The 23,221-nt window shown below is 47.6% G+C and overlaps 1 protein-coding gene across 9 annotated transcripts in view; it reads right to left on the reverse strand.

Moving 5' to 3' along the window:
• Nucleotides 1–302: 302 nt before the first annotated feature.
• Nucleotides 303–23,221, reverse strand: part of RGS8 (regulator of G protein signaling 8) — a 29,178-nt gene continuing 6,259 nt past the window's right edge. The window contains exons 1-6 of one of the 9 annotated variants that reach the window (XM_054073003.1): nucleotides 22,540–22,698; nucleotides 22,273–22,331; nucleotides 18,223–18,324; nucleotides 17,267–17,328; nucleotides 8,859–9,025; nucleotides 303–6,782 (exon numbers count right to left, since the gene is read on the reverse strand). In XM_054073003.1, coding sequence (XP_053928978.1) covers nucleotides 6,600–6,782; nucleotides 8,859–9,025; nucleotides 17,267–17,328; nucleotides 18,223–18,324; nucleotides 22,273–22,331; nucleotides 22,540–22,698 — 732 coding nt within the window. In that variant the 3' untranslated portion in view covers nucleotides 303–6,599. Of the gene's footprint in view, nucleotides 6,783–8,858; nucleotides 9,026–17,266; nucleotides 17,332–18,222; nucleotides 18,325–18,444; nucleotides 18,587–20,222; nucleotides 20,756–22,272; nucleotides 22,484–22,539; nucleotides 22,699–23,221 lie in introns of those variants that run through there. The other 8 variants (XM_054073002.1, XM_054073007.1, XM_009559608.2 and 5 more) reach the window with 8 other exon arrangements.

Consider the following 23,221-nt stretch of genomic DNA (forward strand, 5'->3'; position numbering starts at 1 on the left):
CTAGAGAGACTGGAGCTAAATTGCTTCACAGAGGAGATCAACTGCTTAGAGTTAACATGTCCCTTCTTTGCTGCCTCACCCAGCGTGTCTGTATCAGTGAAACCAGGATGAAGGCAGGGGCTGAGAAGGCATGACCTCCTCCCATCCTTTTCCTCCTCAGCAATTCTGCTAGGAAACATTCCTCTGTCCCCCGGCTCACAGTTACCACTTTCCTCTCTGAGTGCTCAACTCACACCTTTTTTTCAGGCACTCAGGCACAGAGCAAAGAGTCTCAGGCTGTTTATTATGTCCTTGTGGTCTCTATACAGTACAGGTGAGTAACGTTTTGCAATGCAATGACATGACTCCGGGGGAATACGATAGCCAGTTGGACTTCTGGAACGACTGAAGAGCTTCTCCAACCTCATAGAAGAAGGTGAGCCTAGCAAACGAGCGGCTAATAGAGAGGGAATGTCAAGCAAACCCGAACTCATGCCTTTCCAGGAATCTGACTGAACCACCTGAGTGCTGCCCAAACAGCTCCCACTGTTATGTACCCACCCCAGCAGCACATTCTGGAGGCAGTTAAAGCATCAGGACCTAATTAAACTAAAAATGTGGCATAGAGAAGGTCTTAAAAGAGCTGGTCTTTCTACCCAGGTACCAGGTGACTCACTCCTGAGTTCACTCCATACATTAATGCCCTCCTAAATCTCTTCTGAGCCACCCACAAGCATGTTTCCCAAGGAACAAGACATCTTTAATATTTCAAAGCCTTATCCGGAGCTTGGGTTTGAAGTGAGGTCCTCAAGGCCTCTTCCTGCTAGTGGGACACTGCCATCCCCCAAAGATGGAGGTATTAGAGCTTAAAGAATGATCTGAACGCCGTGTGTCTCATTTGGGTTGCTTGTAGAGGACAGGGGTGGGAGGTTATAGAAGGATGAGGTACTTTCATCGTGGGTGTTTTAGGAAGAGGGTTCTGCCCTAGGGAGTACTTGTGCCTTGCTCTCTCCGTTATCCGTAATCCCACAGACTGCATAAGTAAACACAACATAAGACGTCTCCTTCCCCTCATCGCTTTTTAGCTGGTGCCTGCAGGCAGCGATAGAGAAACCAGCAGACATTTCTCTCAGGATAACGCCATTATCTACACGGTAAATGCAAAGCTGAGCAGCTCCTCGTCCACCACATTTTAGATCGAGCCTGAGGCGTGCAGCACGTGATGCAAACTGGTAGTTCTGGGTCTACTGGAAACAAGCGCTTCACACTGCACCTGGTCCCCACACCTCCCTGGTACACCAGTTCCCTCCAGGAGGAGGCATTGCCTTTTCTTCTGTGCCTTTTCACCAGTAACATTTGGTTTTTTTACAGTAATAAGCTCAACCCCTTTTGCCACCTCCTTCCCACGCCTTCATTCTCAGAACACCAGTTGAGTTTATTGCAGCCTCAAATTAGAGATATGACCCTCCAGTAAAATCAAGAAGAGGCACAGAGCAGAACGACTGACTTTACTAAGCAAATACAATACACACACCTTTATTTACACTCTTTTTTTTTGTTGTTTCTGACAGCCAAGAGGAAGCACAGCTGTGACCCTGCCAAAGCAGCCGCTGCCTCCGTGCCCTCTCAACTAGCCAGCCCCTGCCATGAGCGCAGCACGTGGGGTGTGGATGGAAGAAGACACGACACTGGGTACAAGATGAGCCTCTGCAAAGCCCAAGGAGTGCGTGGTAGAGAAAAGCATTCTGATCTAGCAGCAAAATGTACTTTAATTCCAGTTCTGTGATACAGAGCTTCAGTGCTGGAGAAAACACAGTACCAAGGAAGAAGACAACTGCGGCAGCCCCAGGAACGAAAGATAATGCAGAAATTATGTGAAGCATTTTCTTCTTATATAATGGGCAAGAAATAGCTACTAGGAGCTTAATAGTAACAGTAGGAGGGATGTAGGAGATGGCAAGACCAGAAACAAGTGTCTGGGGAAGTAAAAGGCAAAGAAGAAAGAGGAGATTGATGGGGATGAAAGGTATGCAAACAGGAGGGCGTGGGGGGAGGTTATGTGACACCCAGGTGTGGACATATGGGGACAAACAGTGCTGGTAGAGAGGAAGCATAAGTGAGTGCTTCAGGGAGGAAACCATAAAGAGGAGGAGGAGGAAGGAAGACCACAAGGACAGGACTGAGAGGGAGAGAAGGGCTTGGAGGGAGAAGCAAGAGGCCTCCAGGGTGGAAGGAGCTTGTGCTGACGGGTGAGAGGCACTCCAGGACTGGCATGAGGTATGCTTTGCTATTGCTCTGAATGCTGTAAACATTTTGGTTTTGTGTCTATCAGTGAACATTCAGTTCAATTTGATACATGTGCTCTTATAGGTAACTGGAAGCCTAGCAGAGTTTTACATCTCTTATTACTAGTCAAACTTACACACGAGGCAAACACAACACTGGCTAAAAGTCTCGTTTTATGTCATTTATGCCTAATTCTCCTATCTTAACATGCACGTCTATGTCTCAGAAAAGCTTCTCTAGTAGGAGACACTAAATAACACACATGAAGTCACATGCACTCTCACCCACCCACACCCGCAGGCACACACACCCATTTATCCCCCCTTGCTCAGACTAGCGGGACTTCGTCTCGTCCCAGTGGCGGGGGCAGGGACCCATGGATACCTTAACAAGTCCACTAAAAGTGATAGAAATCATCCCAAACCTGGCTGATGGGCCAAAGCAAGAGAAACTCAAAGCAGATTTGGGTTCTGCATCTGCTTCTGGAGTTAATAACATCTGAAGCTTAAGAGAAAAGGCTTCTTCCCTTTTGCTGTCAAAGGACTTGGGAGCTGCCTGGATGCTGCCAGCAAACTCGAGGAATAAAAAGAGCTGAGCAAAACAATTTTTTCCTCTCTTCATGTGATGGCACACTGACATTTCTTGAAACGGGAGCAAAATTTTGGAGGTGTGTGCTTCTGTAGAGGGGAAATGGGTTTGTAAGTGATGAATATCCCTTTCACATCAGTAAGAGATGAATCAAAGATAGGATATTTGTCCTTGATGGGGATTAGTCATCACTCAGTGCTTTCCAAAGCTTTGGCTCAGTCATTATTTCCTTAATCAGCCCCTGGTTTAAGAGGAAGAGCTATAAGCTGCCTATTTGAATTCACTTCAGACTGACATTTGGCATAAAAGAAGCAGCTGGTGCCAATTTCTCGATTAAAAAAAAAGAAAAATTACTTTAAATAACTAGCCTGCTTTCCTGCGAGCAACACAAACTGTAAGAGCAGCAACAAAAATAACTGTGATAGACTCATATGCTTCAGACAACACTTTTTCTCCACTCTGTGCTCCAGGATGTTTCCTGTGGAGGGTATTAGCTGACACCAATTTAATGGGCAAAACATTTCTGTATCGGTCAGTGCGAATACAGTTCCTGTCCCCATTGCAGCAGTGGCATCTCTGAATGCATCTGCTCAAAGCAATTCCCCACGTTGACAGAGGAGACTGTTTGTTACAGGGTGTTGGCTACTTTGAAGGTTTTCGATGAATTCTGATATCAAGTGAAAGGATGCCAGCGCCGACACTGGAAGAGTTTGCTGAGAGGCGTTAGCTCCTGGGCTTTCTGGAATGACACCCTGAACAGAACCAGCCTTTCTAGTCATCAGGGAGGCATGGGAATTGTCCTCGCTTCTGACTTTCGATTCCTAGCTCCTCAACACAAACATCTTGTTTCTGCTGTTCCCTCCTTGCCTGGTTGTCCCTGCGACCCTCCGCCGTGGGTGGCTGCGGGGCACTTTGCTGAAAAGCCTTATCTGGGATGCATTTGCTGGCACTAAAGGTCAGCATCATCTAAGCCCACTCCGAAGCTGTATAGGTGGCTTTGAGAGAAACACCGCAAGGCAGTTATGTTGGCATTCTGCCTTCTCTTTGAATACAATGACTGCACGAGCCTGCTGCTGCTGTCTCTCACATCCCTGGCAGCGCTGGAGTGCTTTTTGCACATCCACTCAAGGGGAGGCTGAAAGGGAGGAAGGCAGAGCCAGATGAGGTGGCCTCTTTTCATCCCTTGCCACAAAGCTTGTTTGATGCCACAGCATTGGGAAGCTGAGCTGCTGTGTTGCAGGGATTGGATCATTTGTCGCTGTGCCATTTTGCAGGTACAACTGGCACCACAGGCCACCTCAGGGGGAACTATTTCAGCCAAGGCAGCCTGTGCCCCTCAGAGATCCCAGTCCATCCTGTCTTATGGAGGGGTAGCAGACATAGCACATCTCCCAAAGTTCTTCCAGCCCCTCCTCACAGTCAGTGGCTTTGCATTCTCCTTGCAGGTCAAGCATTGAGAGTGTTTCATCACCGTGTGAGATGATTTGCCCTCCTCTGTCCCTTTCACTTATAGCAGGAGGGGGCTCTATAGGCGATGTGACTCTGTTCCACTTGGTACAGCCTGATTCCACCAGAGACAGCCAATGGATGCACGGCTCCATATCCTTCGCTTCTGTCCTCCCAGAGCATTGTGCAAATTTGCCCCAGACGCCTTTCCCGTCAGACCTTCTTGCCAGCTACCTTTATTTTTTTTTTCTTTTTGCCATAAAGCTATGAGCCCATGAGCAGCTAAACTCACGGCTACGTGAGCGGCTGCACGATGCAGACCCCTTGGATGAATCCGGGGCACTTTCTAGTACCAACATTTCACTGATCTTTTCCTACGAAGCAACTGAAGAAGTCTAGAGCCAACCAACCAGGTACTGAAAAAGCAGGTTGCCCTGCTGAACGTGATTTTTGTGCTTGCACCATATTTAGACTTTAGCATCTTAGAGACCACAAGAATACATCTCCAAAATAAAACAAACACGCTTATCATCCCTATCTTGTCCTTAAACCTATTTATCCTAATGTCCTGCACTGCATCCTTGCAACAGGCCTCAAAACCTGCTTCCTACCTAACGCAAGGAAAGTAACTTTTAATCTCCAAGCAGGATTTCTGTATCTCATTCCGAACACATTATACTTGGCTTTAAAATTCAGTCTACCTAGTTTACATCATATTACATTAAACCTTTCTGATGTATCAAACCTACCCATGGCCCTCAACTAGAGCGGAGGTTTACAGCCTCTGATCTCTGGATGACGGAGAGATGGAAAAGATCCATGGGGTCACTTTCCAGGCCTTTATAAAGCTAAGAAAATAGACCTCTGGTCTGTAGGCTCAAATCCACGGACAGGCTGTCTGCTTCTCCACTAGAAAATATTGCAAGAATCTGACAGCTGATAAGCTGGAAAAGCAATGGCATAGAAAGGGGGCCTTCATACGGTAAGTATTACTGCACAGCACAGAGGAGGTGCTACACAACTGACATCTGCACAGAGTCTACTCCTGCAGCAGCCTCTTCAGGCTACGGGAATAGGGTCGAAGTACACTTCACACACCTCTTCATACCCAAAACTAGTTCTGCTCACTGCACGCTTCCCTGTGTCCTGTTTTTAAGCAAGCACCATGCAGCAGGGTCTGTGTCTTTAGTGTTTTTACACAGCATTGAACCCACAGTGGACAATCGGTAGGTAACAACAGTCAATAACGGGTAAATAAAAATATAATAGCGATTTTCATGTTACCTCTCCCTGCCATGTGCTGGTCAGGTACTACAGGAAAAATGATGTCTGCCCTAGCAGGCAGGTCTTGTGCTCTTCTTGCGTCTCAGCATGGGGCAGATACGACATTCCTTCTCTCCACTCTTTCCCAACAACCAGGAGGTCGTTCCCAAGAAGCCACCAAGTCTCCGGCTGCCAGGAGACTACTTATGTAGGTTTTGGTATGGTGCCTAGCATAATGAAGCCTGAACGGTGACTGGGGTCCTGAGGCTGAACTACAGTACAAATAAATTAATAATAATGAAAAACAATCATTTGCACTAGAATACTTGCCTGACCAGGTCTAGTGGGAGCTTTTGAGAATACCTTCCTCATGAGAAATACTCAGCTCCTTGACAGTTGTATGGAAAATAACTTTAAGTCTCCAGCCCTGGAAGATAAGAGGCTGTAAAAGGGTGGCAGATGGTGTCATAAGGTGTGCAACCAAAATGGAAAGGTAAACTGAGTTTGCTGATGGTTTCTGCTCTGGGAAGCAGCATGGATCACGTCCCTTTGCCTTCTCTCCCCCTCCTCACAGTCTCTGGATCCAGTCCCCTGCAGTCAGCGTGGGAGACAATACTTCGGACTGGACTTGGCTTCACAAGTTTCAGAACTGTCCTTAGGGTCTTTCCAAGCACAAGGGAGAGATGAGAGCCAGGGAGATGTCTGGAAGGATGGAAAGGTGCAGTGGCGTTATTTACACACAAACCGACGTAGTAATTTCAAAGGAAAACGGCCTTCCCAACAGATGGCCCTGTAACTAGAGAGGATTATGGGTTTGTGCTAGAGAGAGGCAACAACAGCGAGATGCTACTGCTAACTGAATAAAACCCCACAGAAACTCAGAGAATTCTAATGCCACCTCTGGATCACATCCTGGAAGTCTCCCCTTCTCCCTCTTTTCTCATTCCCACTGCTTTTAACACCAAGAAAGTTTCACATTTAGACATGGGTTCTGGTTGTTGTGGGAAGCACGTGGTTTCTGAGGGCCCATCGCTGCTCTAGCTGAGCCTCCTCTGGGTTTGAGACAGCAGGTCTGTGTAGATTTTGGATCTCAGGAACCTGGGGTAAGAGTCTTTCTCCATCAGGCTGTGCACCTTCCCCTGTGCTTGGTCAAAGCAAGAGAGGGAGGGCTCCTGCATATTTCTTCTTGTCAGCTCCCGTGTCTGGAAGTCTATGTTCACCTGGGAAAAGTAGCAGAAGAGAGTTTGGTACCAAGTGACCGGTTTCCCTGCTCAAAATAGCACATTTTATATCCAAGACATGGCTGTAAAAGCAGAAGAGCAACCAAGCTCCTACCCTCACCCATGCCCAAGCACCTCCCAAACTCTGTGGGATTTAGCGATCCAGCGTTATAAATCCTGCCCCAAATTTTGAGAAGTCGAACTAGATTTTTACTGATCTAAGCACTTCTGCAAGCAAGTTACTTTTGTTCAGGCTTCTTAGCATGGGTTTATCCAGCACATCATCTAAAACCACTTGACTCAGCCTAAACAAGGTTTCTCTATTCACTTCATTCTTCACTACATGCCCAATATTAGGGTGAATGAACTTTTAGCTGGGTTTAAACTATTAGTACATTCTTATTAAATGTTTTTCAACCCTGTTGTAAAATAAATAGCTTGATTTTTCCCATAACAGCCTTGTGTCGCAAGAGCAGACAGAGCAGAGACTTGAAAAAATAAACCACCCCGCTTTATGATTGTCGTTTGTTTGCAAAGCCATCAACCTGAGTTTTCCTGTTTTCTTTCCCTAGCAAAGCAGTCAGCTTTTCTTAGGGTAACTGTTTAAAACCTGGCTGAAAAGTTGTTATATGTTGTTATTAACCTAGTGTCCAAACTTAAAGGAGACAAGAAAGTAAAGCTGTCTACCTTAACTCGGGCAACAGTAATACAGATTTGCTCTCTGTGTCACTTAAGGGTCACATCACATTCTACCATACCAGAATTATGACAACAGGACCAAATTTAAGGAAGAATCATAGAATCATAGAATGGTTTGAGTTGGAAGGGACCTTAAAGATCATCCAGTTCCAACCCCCCCCTGCCATGGGCGGGGACACCTCCCACTGGATCCCATCCAACCTCGTCTTGAACACCTCCAGGGATGGGGCAGCCACAGCTTCCCTGGGCAACCTGTGCCAGGGCCTCACTACTCTCAGAGTGAAGAAATTCCTCCTTATGTCCAGTCTAAATCTGCCCCTCTCCAGTTTATCCCCATTGCCCCTCATCCTACCCCTACAAGCCTTTGTAAAAAGTCCTTCTCCAGCTTTCTTGTAGCCCCTTCAGGTACTGGAAGGTGACTATAAGGTCTCCTTGAAGGACCCCATCCAGCCTGCACTCAAGTTTCTAATCCCGGTTCAGCCCTGCAGTCCTGAAAATCTCACCCAGCTTCATGGATAACAATAGGACGATGCTCACTGAGGGCGATGGGGATTGACGCATGCCCCAAGATGCCCCCACCACTTGGTGTAAACGGCTGCTTCTCGGTGGCCTGACAATAACCTTCCTAGTTCAAAGGTGTAGTAAAGAGGGCCTTTTTAGAAGGATCCCCTCACAGGCACCTGTATCGCGACAAGCACCCGTCGCGATACAATCTAGCAGGATGACCGCTGTGGGAGAGCAGGTACAGTAAGCACCCTCCTGGCTGTGTTATGAATACAATAACACAATCCAACCTCAGAACGCATGATTTGACAGCCTGTCCACGCTTGAAAGAAGACTTAACAATTCCAGGCTTTGGGTTGTGACTGCACTTTTTGTTCAATTCCGAGTTACTGGTCGCATCTTTCAGGAGGTCTAATTGAGGTGGGAGTTAGTCAGCAGATAAACATTCCTCCCTGGAGAGTCAACAAGTTAGTCATTCGTGGGATGCTCCTGCGCAACGTGTCCTCTTAGAAATGAGTCCAATAGCCTGCTTGGGGATTGACGATAAGTGAGAAGAGTAAGGTGAAATACCCCTAACAAGCTCATAGAGGTTAGAAAATGTAGGTTGCAATTGCCGGTGAACTCGCTGGCTGTGACTAATTTAGTATCATCAAAGTAGTTGCCCTCACCAGAGGATGAGTCACCACGAGCAGAGGCAGCTGTAGCAGGCAGGATAGCATTCCCACCTGCCTTATCCACTGCTGATCATCACCTCTGGGAGGGAAAGGAGAGCTCCCCAACCCCCTGGCACTCCACAGGTCTCAGCTGGGGGAGATGTATCTGCTCCCCGCACCACAGGGATGCTCTACCTGCCCAGGATGCTGCCATACTCACCTCTCGAGGAGCCTGCACATCAATGAACTCCTCAAAGATCCGCTGAGCCTTGGAGGCCAGCTTGGCTGCTGAGCGGGTCTTCTTGAAGTCCTCACAGGCGAGCCAGAACTCCAGGTTTTCCTCGCTGAACTCAGTCTTCAGGAAAGCACGGAAAGCTGCCAGCCCATCTACGAGAGAGACACGGGTAGTTACAACAGGAGGAGAAAGAAGGCGGGGAGCAGTCTCTTCAATGGACATGTTTCCATCCACCCCTGCCTATCAAAGATCATTCCATTTTTCTCCCAAGGTCTGCAACCTGAGGACATGTCCATAACCTACACCATTGCATCAGCTGGACTCTCGTGAGCTGCCACGAAGCCAAACATCATTTGCTGTTGCTCTGAAAATGCTTTTTGTCAGCTACCATGACAAAAGGCTTTCTTCAAGACTGGGGGAACCTAATCTTAGGAAAGCACCTCTTGAAAACATCAAGCTTCAATGACATTGTCTCTTTGCCACACCATCTTGTGTGTGTTAATGCAACACTTTGTACTGTTCTGTCATTAAGAAAGCCTTTAATAAAGCATAGCATCTCTGGACTTATCTCCTATGTTTTCTGTCACTTTGCTTTATTGCCTTGTGACATATTCTTAGTTCTTATTTAAACAGAGGATGGATCTTGGAGAGCCAAACTGTTACAGCTACAATAAAGGGGAGAGAGAAAGGACGCAGCGTAATTACTACTTGTCTCATCGATGGTAAAAGTGTTCTTATCACTTGTTAATGCTTAGCAATTGTGACATTTCAGTAATGTAATCTGAGTCAGCCAGGGCAGATTAGAAATATGGAAAGATTTATTAGGCAATCTGTGTCCTCTTAAACCCCTGCCTGGGTGTATTTATGGACACAACTATTGTTCTTTACTTCCTTTCCCTATATGGCACAGGCAGGGGTGAAGTAGCTGAAGGTTTGAAGGTTTCACACATGCCCTTTCTCCTTCTTTTAGCCTTGGGATAAATTTGGCTCCTTATATTTTTTTTTTTCCAGTAACATGTTTCCAGCTTTACCTGGGTCTGAATATTTGTAGTTCATGACTGGAAGTCTCCCGAGTCAGCATTGGCTACTTCCAAGTAAGCGTCTAAAAATATTGGTGGAATCAGCAATGTTCTTGGCAAGGCCAGACTCCTCCAAAAGGATGAGGAAGCAAGTGCCTGTGTCTCTGGCTGGGACAGACAAAGTCTGGTGAGGGTTTGTGGGACGTGAACTCCTGCAACGTGGTGGGTTGGAGGCTCCATCTGCTCCCTTTCTTGGCCGTGCTGCCTTCCCTCCTTCCTCCCATGGCAGGGGGCATGGGGGCTGGGACAGAGCCCAAGGGGTGATGCCCAGTGTAGGTCATCTTCACGTGTCTATAGCAAGCCCATGCCCACCAGGGGTAGGGGCTAACCATGTCACAGGATCCATCACAAACTCCCTTACTGCTTTGTCCTTGTTTTCTTGCCTGCACCGGGCACATGAGGAAAAGCAGCAATGTAACACTGCCCTTTCGCTCCCTTGTGTATCCTAAACCTATTTCTGCCTCTCTTGTTTTCGGTAATAACTTAGGACATGGAGATCCATTTCAGTTCCAGGTCCTGAACCTCAAGCCCTAGGAAATGGCCTCGGGTGTTGAACAGCATCTAACAATCCTATTTCTGGCTTCGCGCAAGTTAGCGGAGGTGTCTTCTGACTGCTCAGATTCTCAAAGGGAAAGGCAGAAAAGATATTAGGCAAGACGAGACCAAACTACAGGCTGAAAGTCTCTGCTCTGTTTCTCCTTCCTTACTTACACAGCAGTGCTCCAGAAGCAGTCTGTGTCGTGAAGAGCACAGCAAGCAGCCACTAAAACAGGTCCATCCCTCTCAGCTACATTTGCTTCTTCCGCCAGCCCCAGGAGCTGGGGAAATAGCTGTATCACAATAACTCGACCTGCCACTTCTTAATTAATGCACTTTTAGGAGAAGATCGGAGTTTTGAACTGCTGCTGTGGACAAAACCATGGGGTTTTTTACCAGGCGAGCACTGCAGAGCATTCAGTAGTGCAAATCGTGGCTTCTACCTGGGGCGTTATCTCCAGAGAAGCCTACAGAGCAGAGAGTGCCAAAGGCATCTCCAAGAGCCATGTACCTGTCAGGATCACGCTACCCACAGTTGTTCTCAGCCTCTCCATGAGTGGATAAATACGGTGAATGAAAGAAATGTTTCAGGGCTTGGTCCCCTTCCTCACATCTAGGAGACATGGAAATTTTTTGAAACCTGTGTCCTGCTTAATGCCTATAAAATTCACAGAGCCTGCGTGGGAGCAAGTGGAGGACTTGGAAAGAGAGGAGGGACTCTTTGCAGGAGGAAAAGGGGAGGATAGAACAGCGGGCTGGTATGTTTCAGAAAGAAGATAGTACAAACTGGAGAAAGCAGCAGCTCCCATTGAGGTATGAAATTTTACATATCAACAGCTTCTGGGATATTTGACATTAAATATTCCAACACCCAAGCACGCTGTTACCACTGTACAACCTCTGCTCTTGGTCTCTGCTGAGGTCTTGCTCCCCTTTCTCTGTCCTGGTCTTTTTTTAGCTCTGTTTCCTCTACAACAGCCTCAAAGCCCCAGCACTAAGGCTCCCTTGCACAAATAGCAGCTTTGCACGGCAAATACAATATCTGCAAAGTATGGTATTTGCTAAAAGAGGAGGACACCATGACTGATGAGGTGAGAAAGGCATTTGCTTCATCCCTGCCCTGGAAAGCAGCTGTAGCAGGTCCCACCCAAAACCAGGAGGTTTCCATATGCTCTGCCTCTTGCTCTCATGTCAATCAACTCCTTTTTATCTTGACGTAAGTTTAGATGGAGGAGAGATAAATAATAGTGCCTGGCTGTTCTCCATTTCTTTTTGTATTCCTGTTGTGCCCTGCTTGTAGCCTTTGAGGAGCTGGAAACAATGAGGAGGACCCTGCAGATGTGGTGTTGGATGCAGGAGAGGTCATCCTTGACTCGAGGCTACCTGGCTCTCCACAAATGTAATCTTTAGCCTTTGACTGACTGCCAGCATTTACAGCTGTGCCTGGCAGCCAGAGCTGAGAGATGGAAACCCAGATGACTGCACAATACTAAATCACTGCCCACAAGTTTGTTATGGAACAATGACAAATCTAATTACAAGGGCAAGAGGACAATTAGGTATGGGAACTGCCACCACCTGAGCTGGAATTTGACCTGGATGTTGACTAACATCAATAGGATGTTGATCTATCAAGGAAGGACCACTCATGAATGATTAGCATTTCTAAGCTCATCCCACCCAAATGGGCAGCTTTTTTCACTGGGTCAACCAACACTGGGACTGCAGGAGCAGGAGAGCATCACCTACTGAGTTAACCTCCTGAAATATCCTGGAAGGTGGTCAGAGCACCCGAGAAGTGCAATTCCAAAGGAATGCTTTACAGAGAAAGAAATGAAAAACAGGATTAGAAGTCTTCAGATGCAGTGCCACAAGATATCCTTGTGATGCGTAGCCTAAAGGCATGGCCATTCAAGAAGACAAAGATGTACTGGTATAGAAGCCGTCAAGACAACCATTGGACATTTATTCAGGTCTTTGATTCAAGAGGAGGTGAGACTTGCTTGAGGCCAAATGACTAAATCGTACTGATGGAGCAGGCAGGATGAAGGCAAAGGAATGGAACTCTTCTATTGAGTATCAAAACAGCCTGAAAGAGAAGCGGAAGACATTTGCTTTTTGCTTTTGTAGTCTAGATGTAAGCTGCAAAATGCCCTGCTCTCTGATCAAACAGACCAAAGGAATGCACAAGGCTACCAGGAAGGATCGTGCGACTGTTTGTTCATCCCATCCCAAGATCTTGCAGTGCTCCCTACAGCTAGAACCCTGCAGGTAACCTGGGCATTAGACAACGAGAAGAATCTGTGTTTTACAGATGGGGACTGTCGGGCAGATGAAAGACTGTGAGGGTTGGGACTCAGATGTTGCTGACATCCCATTCAAATGTTGTCCTTCAGGCCATGGAGAGTGGATCCTTTCCAGCAAGAAGGGCTGTGGAAGAAGGGACTTAACTGGCTAGCACAAAACACGACGTGGGTTTTAACTAAGGCAAGCTTCAGCAGCACGAGGAAGAGCTGAGATTAGTGGCTCAAATCATTCAGGCAGACAGCTTAATAACCGAGCAGCAGCTGCTGTCAGAGTAAGAAAGGGATCAACAATCATATATTTAATGCATACATTTCATGCCATTAGGGTAATCAGCATTTCATATAGGAAATAAAGGTAGATTCCTCAGGCTGGTAGATGAATGAATTAGCTCTATGGAACATGTTGGGTCAAGGGCTGAAGAGACAAGACCACGGTGCTCTGTGTAGCGTACGTACGTGCTCTCAGTGCTGCTTAGCATCACTTTGGTGAATGTTAGCTGCCTGTCACCAGCACAATGCTAATGCTAATGCTGTTCGGGATTAGAAAGAACCAGGAGTAGGTTGCGATATTCCTGTGCTGTGTAGGAAGAGGAGCAATGTGTAGACAACAGAAGGAGGAGGACAATAAAGTTTGTGCAGAAGAGCAAAGAGATCATAAAACATGGTGGGGGGGAGGAAGGGGACAAAAAAAGCCACCCATGAGATAAAAATGGAAATTCAGTGCAAAGGTTTCCTGGACGCTTCATTGAAAAGTGACTAAGGGCTGAGGACAGACTGTCCTGCTGGATTCTGGACAAATGACAAGCCATGTGTCCAGCCCCGCAAGGGATGCAGAATGAGACATGCCATTGCTCGTATTTCCCTCCAGCAGCCTGTCAAAAGATATCTCCATCTGGCTGACCAGCCTGTACCTCCTGGGCATGGGTACAGAAACAGGATTACTCCTCTATTACTCACATGCATACACACACACACTCTGCGGACCACACTGAGCTCCACTTCCCTGGGAGCCAGCACTAATCTGCACTGGCACAAAATAGGAAAAGATGCCAAAATCTAGCATGTTAAAACCCCTGCTTTTGCTCCCTGAGCATCCAAGAAAGCATGCTACATATGATCTCTCTCTCACACTCTCGATTCCCTGCTGCACAGTAGGATCAACCTCCTTTCTCCCGTTGCTTGCCACGCTCAGGACCGCTGACCCAAAGGAACTCTGCAATGCTGTGCTCGTGTCTCTTGCGATGATGTCAGACAAATCTGCTATGAAAAGGGGATTGACTGGCTGACCCTACAGTTTCAAGTTGTTCTGTTTCACCCATTAGCAAAAACAAGTAGGATATCATCGCGTTGAGCTGTTCCTCTGGGGCTGTCAATGAAACCAGCTGAGCTGCATCCGAGAGTTCAGCACTGGTTACTCTAAGAGGGCTGAGCTGAGGGATGCTGAAGTCTCAATGCCAGTGCAAAAGAAAGGTGGGCATGTGTCTGAGACTGCATTTCTGCCTTCCCTACTCACAATCTCTTGCTAATATCAACATAAATTATTCTTTAAATGATCTGGGAATTAATCCAAATAAGTCCAGTGTATACAGAGGGCCATTGTCCCGCCTGAGAATCTCTGGAGACACACAACTGCTTCAAAACCCAGGGTTTCTCAATCCTCCCCTCAAGATGCTGCCAGAAGTACCATGTCAGGATCCAACATGACCTACAAAGGTCATTCATTAAAACAGTCAGGGAAGAGGAAGCTCCACACGGCCACCACACTTCAACAGATATTTGACAAAAATAAACATAACGACGCTCTCCACAGACTCTGTGTAATACCTATTCATGTCACTTCCATTTGGAGACTCGTGAAAAAATGAAATGGAACAGTACAAGTTGTTTGCCTTTTCCATGAAGGGTTCTGCATCCCTCTGAGCCTCCTCCATGTACCAGGAGAGCCTGATCAACTTGTCACTTCAGAGAGTCTTCTAGGGGGCTCTGATGCACTTTCTTGCTCCTCTTTTTTTCCTGCATCTGCTTTGCAGTGTTCCCTATAAAGACTGCCCCATTTTCAGCTGCTACACCCAGGTCCTACTTGAGCAAAGTATGGCTTGGCTGGAAGGGACCCACTGTAACATCTGACTGCAGCAGAAAGTGCCACTCAGCCCCCTGAAATCGGCATCACAGTCTCCCTTCCAAAACAGATCAACCGTCCATCTGGTGAAGATAGACCTCATGACGGATGCGCTGAAGCCTCTACCTGCTGATAGTGGAAGCCTCCGGGGAAATCCTCCCCGAGCCCAGCTAGGGCTTAGCCCATGGCCCCAAGCATGAATTCAAATTTTCCCTGGCTAATACTGTTCCCTGAGCAGTCACAGAGAAATTAGACTGAGACGGTTATGTCCTTCTCTTGGCACTAGGACTGAATATTAGCTGGCAGCTTTACTCCAGACAGATGCAGGCAGGCCAGGCGCTGCTGCTCTCACCCTGAAATTCTGGGCAGAGAAGGCACACGATACTGTTACCTAACATCAGCACGTGTTTCTAGCAGCAAAAATATAACTCCTTTGTTCTGCTTTCATAGCAGATCTTTGGCAATTGTTCTGTGTTTTGGATAAAAGTATACATAAGCGAAACCAAAATGATTTTAGAAGATAATTCGTTTATCTATATACACTCTACTCTCTTTTAAACCAGTGTAACTGAAAGAACACTTCTCTCTCAAGAGAGCTTCTTGTATTTGCTTCGTTATAACCCTTGACGGCCAGGCTAGCAATTCTAGAAACTTCAGCTGCAGAGCAATTGTAATATATTCCTGTAGAAAGTAGTTTATTAAACAACATTTTTTTTTTGCCTCTGATCACCAGGCAATGTCACCATGACTGCTGATAAAAGAAAAGATTAATTTAAATTTTAAAGATCGCCCTCTGTTGCTATTAGGAACTGAGTGTTTTTCATTAGGTGCCAGAGAGTTATCAGAATTACTTTCCTTTCTAGGGACAAGAAAAAAAATCTGATAATTCATTGATCACACTAGAAGGTTAATTTATTAATAAATCCAGGCACTCTTGGGGAGGCTGGTGGACAAAATAATTGAACTAAGGTTTAGTTTAGCATTCACAGCAGTCAACTGAAGAGGGGACAGTCTGTATAACACCAGTACGTAGATGCGTAAATTCACTTTTGCTGCAGTCTGGTGAAGGAGGAACAGGGACTGGAATACAGACTTATAAAATTGATGTGACTACCCCACCCTCCCCAGATCCCAGGCATCCTATATCCTTTCTGGTGCATTTTTCCCTTCTTGTTTTGAATTTTGACAAAAGGAAATGTTCTCTCTTAGCCCTACCCAGCTACACTATTTTTTTTCTCCTGGCTGCAAGAGCAATGATCTCAACAAGATACTGCTGCTAAAATTATATATTGCTTTTTCTGCCTTGGACAGCCAGCCTGTTTAAAGTTGTCACTTAATTCCCTGCCAGAACTGTTGTCATCTCAATAGGAATACAGCGAAATTACACTTTATTTAAGATAATAATTTAATTCTACACTTATATTTTAAAACATAAGTGCAGAAAAAAAATGAATCTCTAAGAAAAACAGATGGTTCCTTATCGCAATAAAATAGTTCACTGCCCACATTGACTTCTCCTCAGCCTTGACTCGCTCTTGTTTTACTCCCCAACAGAAACATGTTAATGAACCCATACTGTGAACTTCACCGTCTTGTTTATAATTTCTCAGCATGAAAACGTTGGTGAAGCAGAATAATATTTTCTGAGCAGAACTGATAAGATTGATCTATTGAATGGAGCAAGGTGTGCTGATTACACGTTTACATTAGGTTTCCAGATGTGAAATTTTGAGGTTTGCATCGGTAACTGTGAATTAGATCCTGCTAAGAGCTACCAGGCACGATTTTTCTGCTACAGAGCAAGTTGTTCGAGGTTACTGAACCACACACGGTGTTGTTCCGTAGCACTCCCAGCAAAGGCTCTGCTTCAGTGTGGCAAAGCGGCATAGCAGCTTGGAAGAGCAGCTGCAGGGAGAGGGAGAGAAGCTGGTGCCATGGATCCCAGGAGGCTTTAGTGCACTGAGAACCTGTTATTTGCTTGTGCAGAAAGACCGGACCCAAGGGCACATGCCAAGGATGGTATACGCATGGCTACAGCCTTGGGGTCCTGCCTCCAGTGGATCCACGGGAGCTGGAGAAGGCTAGACCTTGGGTTGATGATTTTATCAGTTGTGACCACCCAGTCAAGAGCAAAGCCAGGAAGAAAACCCACAGAAACTCACTCCTTCGCCTTTTAACCAAAGGACAAGAGCTGCCTGTAAAATTACTATGAACATTGCCTGGTGGGTTGTAAGCAGCTACCCAAGGGACTTCCCCTGTGCTATGCAATACGTACTTTCTTTGCCATAGCTGTAACAAGTATTAAGGGCATGAGGGGGAAACCAAAAAAGGTAGAATTTGACTTCTACTCACATTTATGGGACAAAAGAACGTCAAAAGAGTCTGCCCATCTCGTTGCTTCTTCTGTTGACAGTCTTCTGTAAAGAAAGGAAGAGACAAGCTACAAACAACACACGGCTGCTGATCCCCTCTGGGGCTGTTTGACAAGAACACAAAGGAAGGCTGAATTCTTCTCACCTAACTTAGGAGGTGTACAATGTCGAGGTCTCCAGGTGAGCAAGTCACCCTGAGCTTCCTTTAGAGTCAGCGAGGAGATACCAAAACTTGACTCTCTTCACCTCTCGTCCCCAGGCAGGTGAGTGAAATAGGCCAGATGAGTCACACCCACAAAGGGACCAATTATTCCTCATTGACTGTAAGCAGAAGCCCAGACCACAAGCTCACATGTAGACACTTACATCGTAAATGCCAGGAGTTAGGTAAGATGAAGCGCACCCCTGCAGAACTGGGTGACTACAAGGGCAAGGTTCTTAACTTAGAAGTAAGCAGCGACTTGTGGTCAGGTGAATCCCATCCCGCTCATCTCAAATTAGGACTCTGGATTGCCTGAAGTACCTTTCTCAAGTGTTGTACAAACCAACACAGGACTTTTTGGTAGAGTTGGAAAACAAGGCTTAGCTAAAGAGGACTGTATCCTGAAATCGCTGGTCACCTCTTATACAGAGTAAACCGCTCAGCTTTGACTTGTGATGACAGAGGTGTAAATTCAAATGCGCTCAGGTACGTCCCACGTACAACAGCAGGGACTGTGCGTGTGTCCTGTCTAATAGCAGAACTCGTATCGGTGATCCAGGTATTTTCTGAGGCTGTTCCTGCTGTATCAGTGCTTTTTTGTTTTCCTCCATCCTTGTGGCTAGAAGAACTAGCCAAAGCTTATACAAAGTACAAGAAAAGGAAGACGACACCAGAAGGGGAGGGCGAGGAAGGACAGAAATGGGAGTGGGGTGGGATGCTGCAGCTATACTCACTTCAAAGCCCGGTTGGGCTTGTCCGGAAGAATAGCTGTGAAATCATTATATGAGTCTGATTTGTGAGACAGGCAGCCCAGGCGAGTCCTCATCCCTCTGTTCCTGTGGTCGGTGTGGGGGAGCAGGGGGGTGAGCAGGGGAAAACCAAAGAAGATGACGATTATAAATCCAGCCAGAGTGGCAAAAAAAAAGAAGAAAAAAAAAAAACTAAAACCAAAACACCTTAGTGGCTCCGTGCCCCATGAAGTCTCTGTTCTTGGCTCCCTCATCTGTGGGAGGGATCCTGAAACATCTCCAGGAAGATGCCAAGCAGGCGCTAAGGACAGACACAGCAGCAGAGCAGCTGAAGGCTCACCCACAGCAGTCATTCAGCCGCTGTGACTGGCAGAAAGGCTTTTAAAAGCTGCAATTTGGGATGGTTTCTTGGAAAGACCTGCTCTGGTCAGGTGTGGGAGGAAGGACAGAAGGCAGCAATACCAGAAATCAGTCATCATGACCCAGCAGCACCCGAAACAACATAAATACCAGGGCTTGAGGGCAGGAAGGGGCTGGAGGAAGAAGAGAGGGAACAAGGCACCTGCAAGGTGAACCTATGCTGCAGAGCCGTGTGATCCCAGCTGGGATCCCAAGAGGCTTCTTTAGATTCAGGATTACATAAGCAGGCTAAAACTGCCTCTCTCCTGACAGGCTTACCCAGGCAGAAAATGGCTTTATTGCTTTTTTTCCTCTAAATTTCAAACAAGCCCCAGAGCCTTCGCTCCTCTGCTGGCCCCCTCTCATCCTTGCCAGCCCCTTCCCAGGACAGCCGGCGCGGCTGCAGCATCCTTCATTACATAATCGCTGGACAGGGAGGAACACAAGGGAGAGGGAAACACAGCACACATGCATTATGCAGGACTGGCATCATCTCCTCTCCAAACCATACAGGTGCCAGTTAATGGTTTGACATGGTCCCTAGAATAGCAGAGCCTGTGATTTGCCTCTTCAGCCCAAGGGTGTCTCTCCTACTAAGATTCCTCAGACATCAAACGAGGTCATTCCCTCCTCTGAACCATGGGAGAAGGGTTTAGTGACCAGGTCTCCACTTCTCAACTGCTGGACCCACTTCTGAGCTGGAGAAAGCCCTTATCCGACCCTTGCTGCCAAACAGATGCCAAATACTTTATGTGGCTGCAAAGGGAACCACAGTAGTATTTCCCTTCCATATATAATTCTTGCAGAATACTTCAGCACCAGCAACGGAGCCAATCTGTAGCGCCTGTTTCCCCCTTCTCCTCCTGCCCTTCAGAGAGTTTCTATTATTGCACATTTTAATGTAATCTTAAAGCAGATTAAAGGTTAATTAAATGCAATGAGTGTCTCCCTGGTGCAGCACAGGCAGCTCGCAGCATGTAACAAGCACACGAAGCTGGAGATCTTCCCTCGCAGGAACTGTCGCAGAGCCTCAAAATACGGACCCATGGCCGGTGGTCTTGGGATGCCACACTATATAAAACTCAGACATCGGTGCAGAAACACCGAGTGCAAAGTTCCCAGCTGAGTACACTGGACCTGATCTGCTCAAACACACACTGGGTCCCACTACAAGATATTTGCGATACCTTTGCTACTACCTCCTGCCTCCAGCCTTTATCTTCCCTGCACAGTTAGCTCTAGCAAGCTCACGAATTTCGCAGCGAGAGGTGTGACACGCATTACCGCAATGCTGCTCAGATTTCTCTCCGATGCCTGAGATCAAGGGACTGCAGCAGGGAATCGCAGCGCGTGGGGGACAGAGATGCTGCGCCACCAGCAAGGAGCTTGTCTCTCATGGAACACTGACTTCCAAGACAGGACACGGGAGAAAGAGAAGGAAAGAAACCAGGTACACAGGAGGTGGAGAGACAAGGGAAGTGCTGGAGGGAAGAGGGGACACCACAGTGAGCTGAAAGGCTCACTGAACAAGGGCGACAGCGACAAGATGGGCAAGGGTGAGGGATGCATCATGTCTTTTCAGTTACCTCCGTGGGATCAGTAAGGCAGCCATTCAGGCATCCAGTTATAGTTAACCCTTTAACTGGCTGGCTCGGGCAGCAGTCGGGGCTGTTTGCAGGAGGCAGGAGTGCAGGAAGGAGGGATTTACTGTTTCATGTCCTGGCACTTAAAAAATATATCAAAGATTCCTCAGCAAAAAGGAGGGCCAGTTGTTCTCAACCCATTTGATCCTCGCCTCCTAGCGTGGAAGGTCGATTTTTCAATGGAAGATGTTCAGAGTTGAGGGATGATCACAGAGGACAGACAGCATTTCCTTCTAAGACCAGGACCGCAGGTTAAGTCCAGCTTCAGGTCTACAGTGATTTGAGTTTGGCGTCACAGCTCACCACAGAGCAGCAGGAGTTGGCATTATCACACTCATCATTCAACACCTCTGAAGGTCTCTCCTCAACGGGCAGAGCTCCGGGCTGACCTCGCTAAGAAGACCAAACTACCTCTTGTCCCTGTCCCTCCAGGTCATGGCTGATGTTACTGGCCAGGCATCATGGAAAAGCTGGCACTGCAAATAAAATAATAGGAGGCTTCACGCGTCTGCAGATGCTGGTCCTTTCACCATCACAGGCTCAAGCACTCACACAAAAATAACTCAAAGAAAGCATCTCCTCTTTGAGGTGGTGGGAGCCTGTGGGGAGCCACCAAGGAGATGCACACTCTGCGAAGGGGAGGAAAGGAGGCGGTGAGGGAGGGGACGGTAGGGTCCCTGTGAGCCCTGGCACACAGGCAGCTGGTTGAACAAATTTCACATCAGAGAGTCCACCAGCCAGGAGACCAACGGGACACAGAACAGGACTGTTTAGTGAGGAAAAGGCAAAGGTTTCTTATTTGCCAGAGTAGGGCCAAGCTCCAGATAACCTCCCTGTCCTCTTGCCCAGAGGGAACAACTGAGAAGGAGACAAAGGAAATGATGAGAGCTGAGATGGCATGCAAAGGAGCCAGGACCCTGCTCTGCTGGGGCCTGGGGAGATCCCAGAGCTTGGGCTGCCCATTGCAACATCCCTTTTAAAACCTGATTACATTAAAAACGCACAAAGCCTCTTCCCAACTAAATTAATGGAACTGGGATTGCACTACATGCCAGTGAGTGCATTTCCTTAATCCCTGCCCTGACCGGCTGCTTCGATACGCTTTAACTGAAATCAATCCTTGTAATTCCTTAAGCCCCTTTAAATTTCCTCATTAACAGCTTCACCTGCATGTGAGGCCACAGCCCATGATTTTCTGGAGTCCAGCAACCCCTACTCCTCTGTCCCACTACTGCTCCAAAGTGATGGCTGGAAGCAGAGCCAGGTTCCTGCTCTCTCGCATCTCTCACAGCCCCCCCTAACAGCCTGCTTTTTTGGGGCACTGCTTTGAAATAGCCTTCTGCTCGTCCCGCTCCCACCCTCCCACCAGCTCCTGCAACAACAACCTGCATGGCTGAGCAGCACCCAACTTCCCTGTGATCCCAAAGTCTGTTTGACTTCACGGATGCCGAGACCTATATTTCCCATGAAGGCAATCCCGCTGCTAGGCTGATATCCCCATGGATATTTCCTCCGATTGCAAATAAAGCCAGTCAGTTACGACTTCAGAAATATAATCTATGGCATGTGGTAAAGGCATCCCAGAGGGGTCCAACTCGGAGGTTTTTTGCCTCCTGCTCCATTATCTGTCCTACTTCACAGCCTGTGAAAGGACGCCGGTCAAGGAGAAATGCCAGTCTCATCGTGGATGTGTTTTAGGGGGGGTTATCTCTGGGAGACAGGAGGTAAGGGGTGTGATTAGGACATTCAAGTTATCAAATCATAGGACATTCAGGTTATCAAATCACCCCAGGAGATCACCTGAGCAAAGATAAAGAAGCCATCCCAACAGAAAAAAATTAGCAGCACAAAGGTTAAAAAAAAACCCAAATAAACAAACCAACAAACCACAAAACCTCAGGGGCTTCAAGAGATTAAGACCATCCATTCACATGCAGAGAAATCCAGAGAAAAAACACTGCAGACCGACAGACACAGAGAAAAGGATACTCACTGCCTTTGACCTGTTCTCTCTGGCGGTGGGTCTGTGCTGGCAGAGTGCTCGGAGAGGCTCTGGGGAGAGAGCAGAGCAGTCTTCTTCAGAGACAACCCTCTGCAGGAGGTGAAAGTCACACTTGGACACCCCTCCCCTCCCCAGCTCTCTCCGGGCAGCAGCAGCAGCTCTTACATCCAGCCAAACCCTACAGCATCCTCAGGCTGACAGGTTCCCACAGCTCATCGGCAGCGCTGCTCACCCCATCAGCATCCCCTCCTCACCTACCTGGCAGCAAAACCCCAACGTGTCCCCCCTTGGAGCTGGGGGACCGCTCCGCACAGGCAGCGGATGCCAAATGCTGGCAGGGAGCATCTGGGGGTGGGAGGGGGGGATGCCTGCGAAAGCGCTCGCTGTTGTCACCCTCGGTATGTTGGAATAAAGCATCCGCCTGCATCGTTTTAATCGGCTCCTCTGAGGTTTCGGGAAGGTTGCTACCCTCAGATCATCAGGAGTTGCCACAGGCAGAAGGGATGGGAGAGTTTCATTAACAAGCCCAGGTGTCAGCAGCGACAAATAAAATCATTAACGGGCGAGGGAGCACCTTATTGCAGGGCAGGGGATGACAGAAGGAAAAAATCCACCTGGGAAGTCAGTGATGTGACAGACCCCTTCCATACATCTCCCCTTCTCTCAGCCGATGTGTGCTGTCCCGCTCGCTCCCTGCCACCTCCCCAGCGTGCTCACCCCACTATACACGCTCCCATTCCCTTTCCTGTCCTGCACGCACAGCTCCATCCTCCAGAGGATGTATATGGGGGGTCCAGTGCACCCCAGTGACTCCAACAACAGCCTAACCCAAAGTGCCTACGCGCTGGGGCTCAGCACAGCCCCCCAGCTCCAGGCTTAGCCCAGCCATCCGTAACATCTATGTGTCCTGCAGGCTGCACAGGCACTAACGTGGGTTATC

This window comes from Cuculus canorus, chromosome 8, assembly GCF_017976375.1.
Source record: "Cuculus canorus isolate bCucCan1 chromosome 8, bCucCan1.pri, whole genome shotgun sequence".
Classification (NCBI taxonomy): domain Eukaryota; kingdom Metazoa; phylum Chordata; class Aves; order Cuculiformes; family Cuculidae; genus Cuculus; species Cuculus canorus.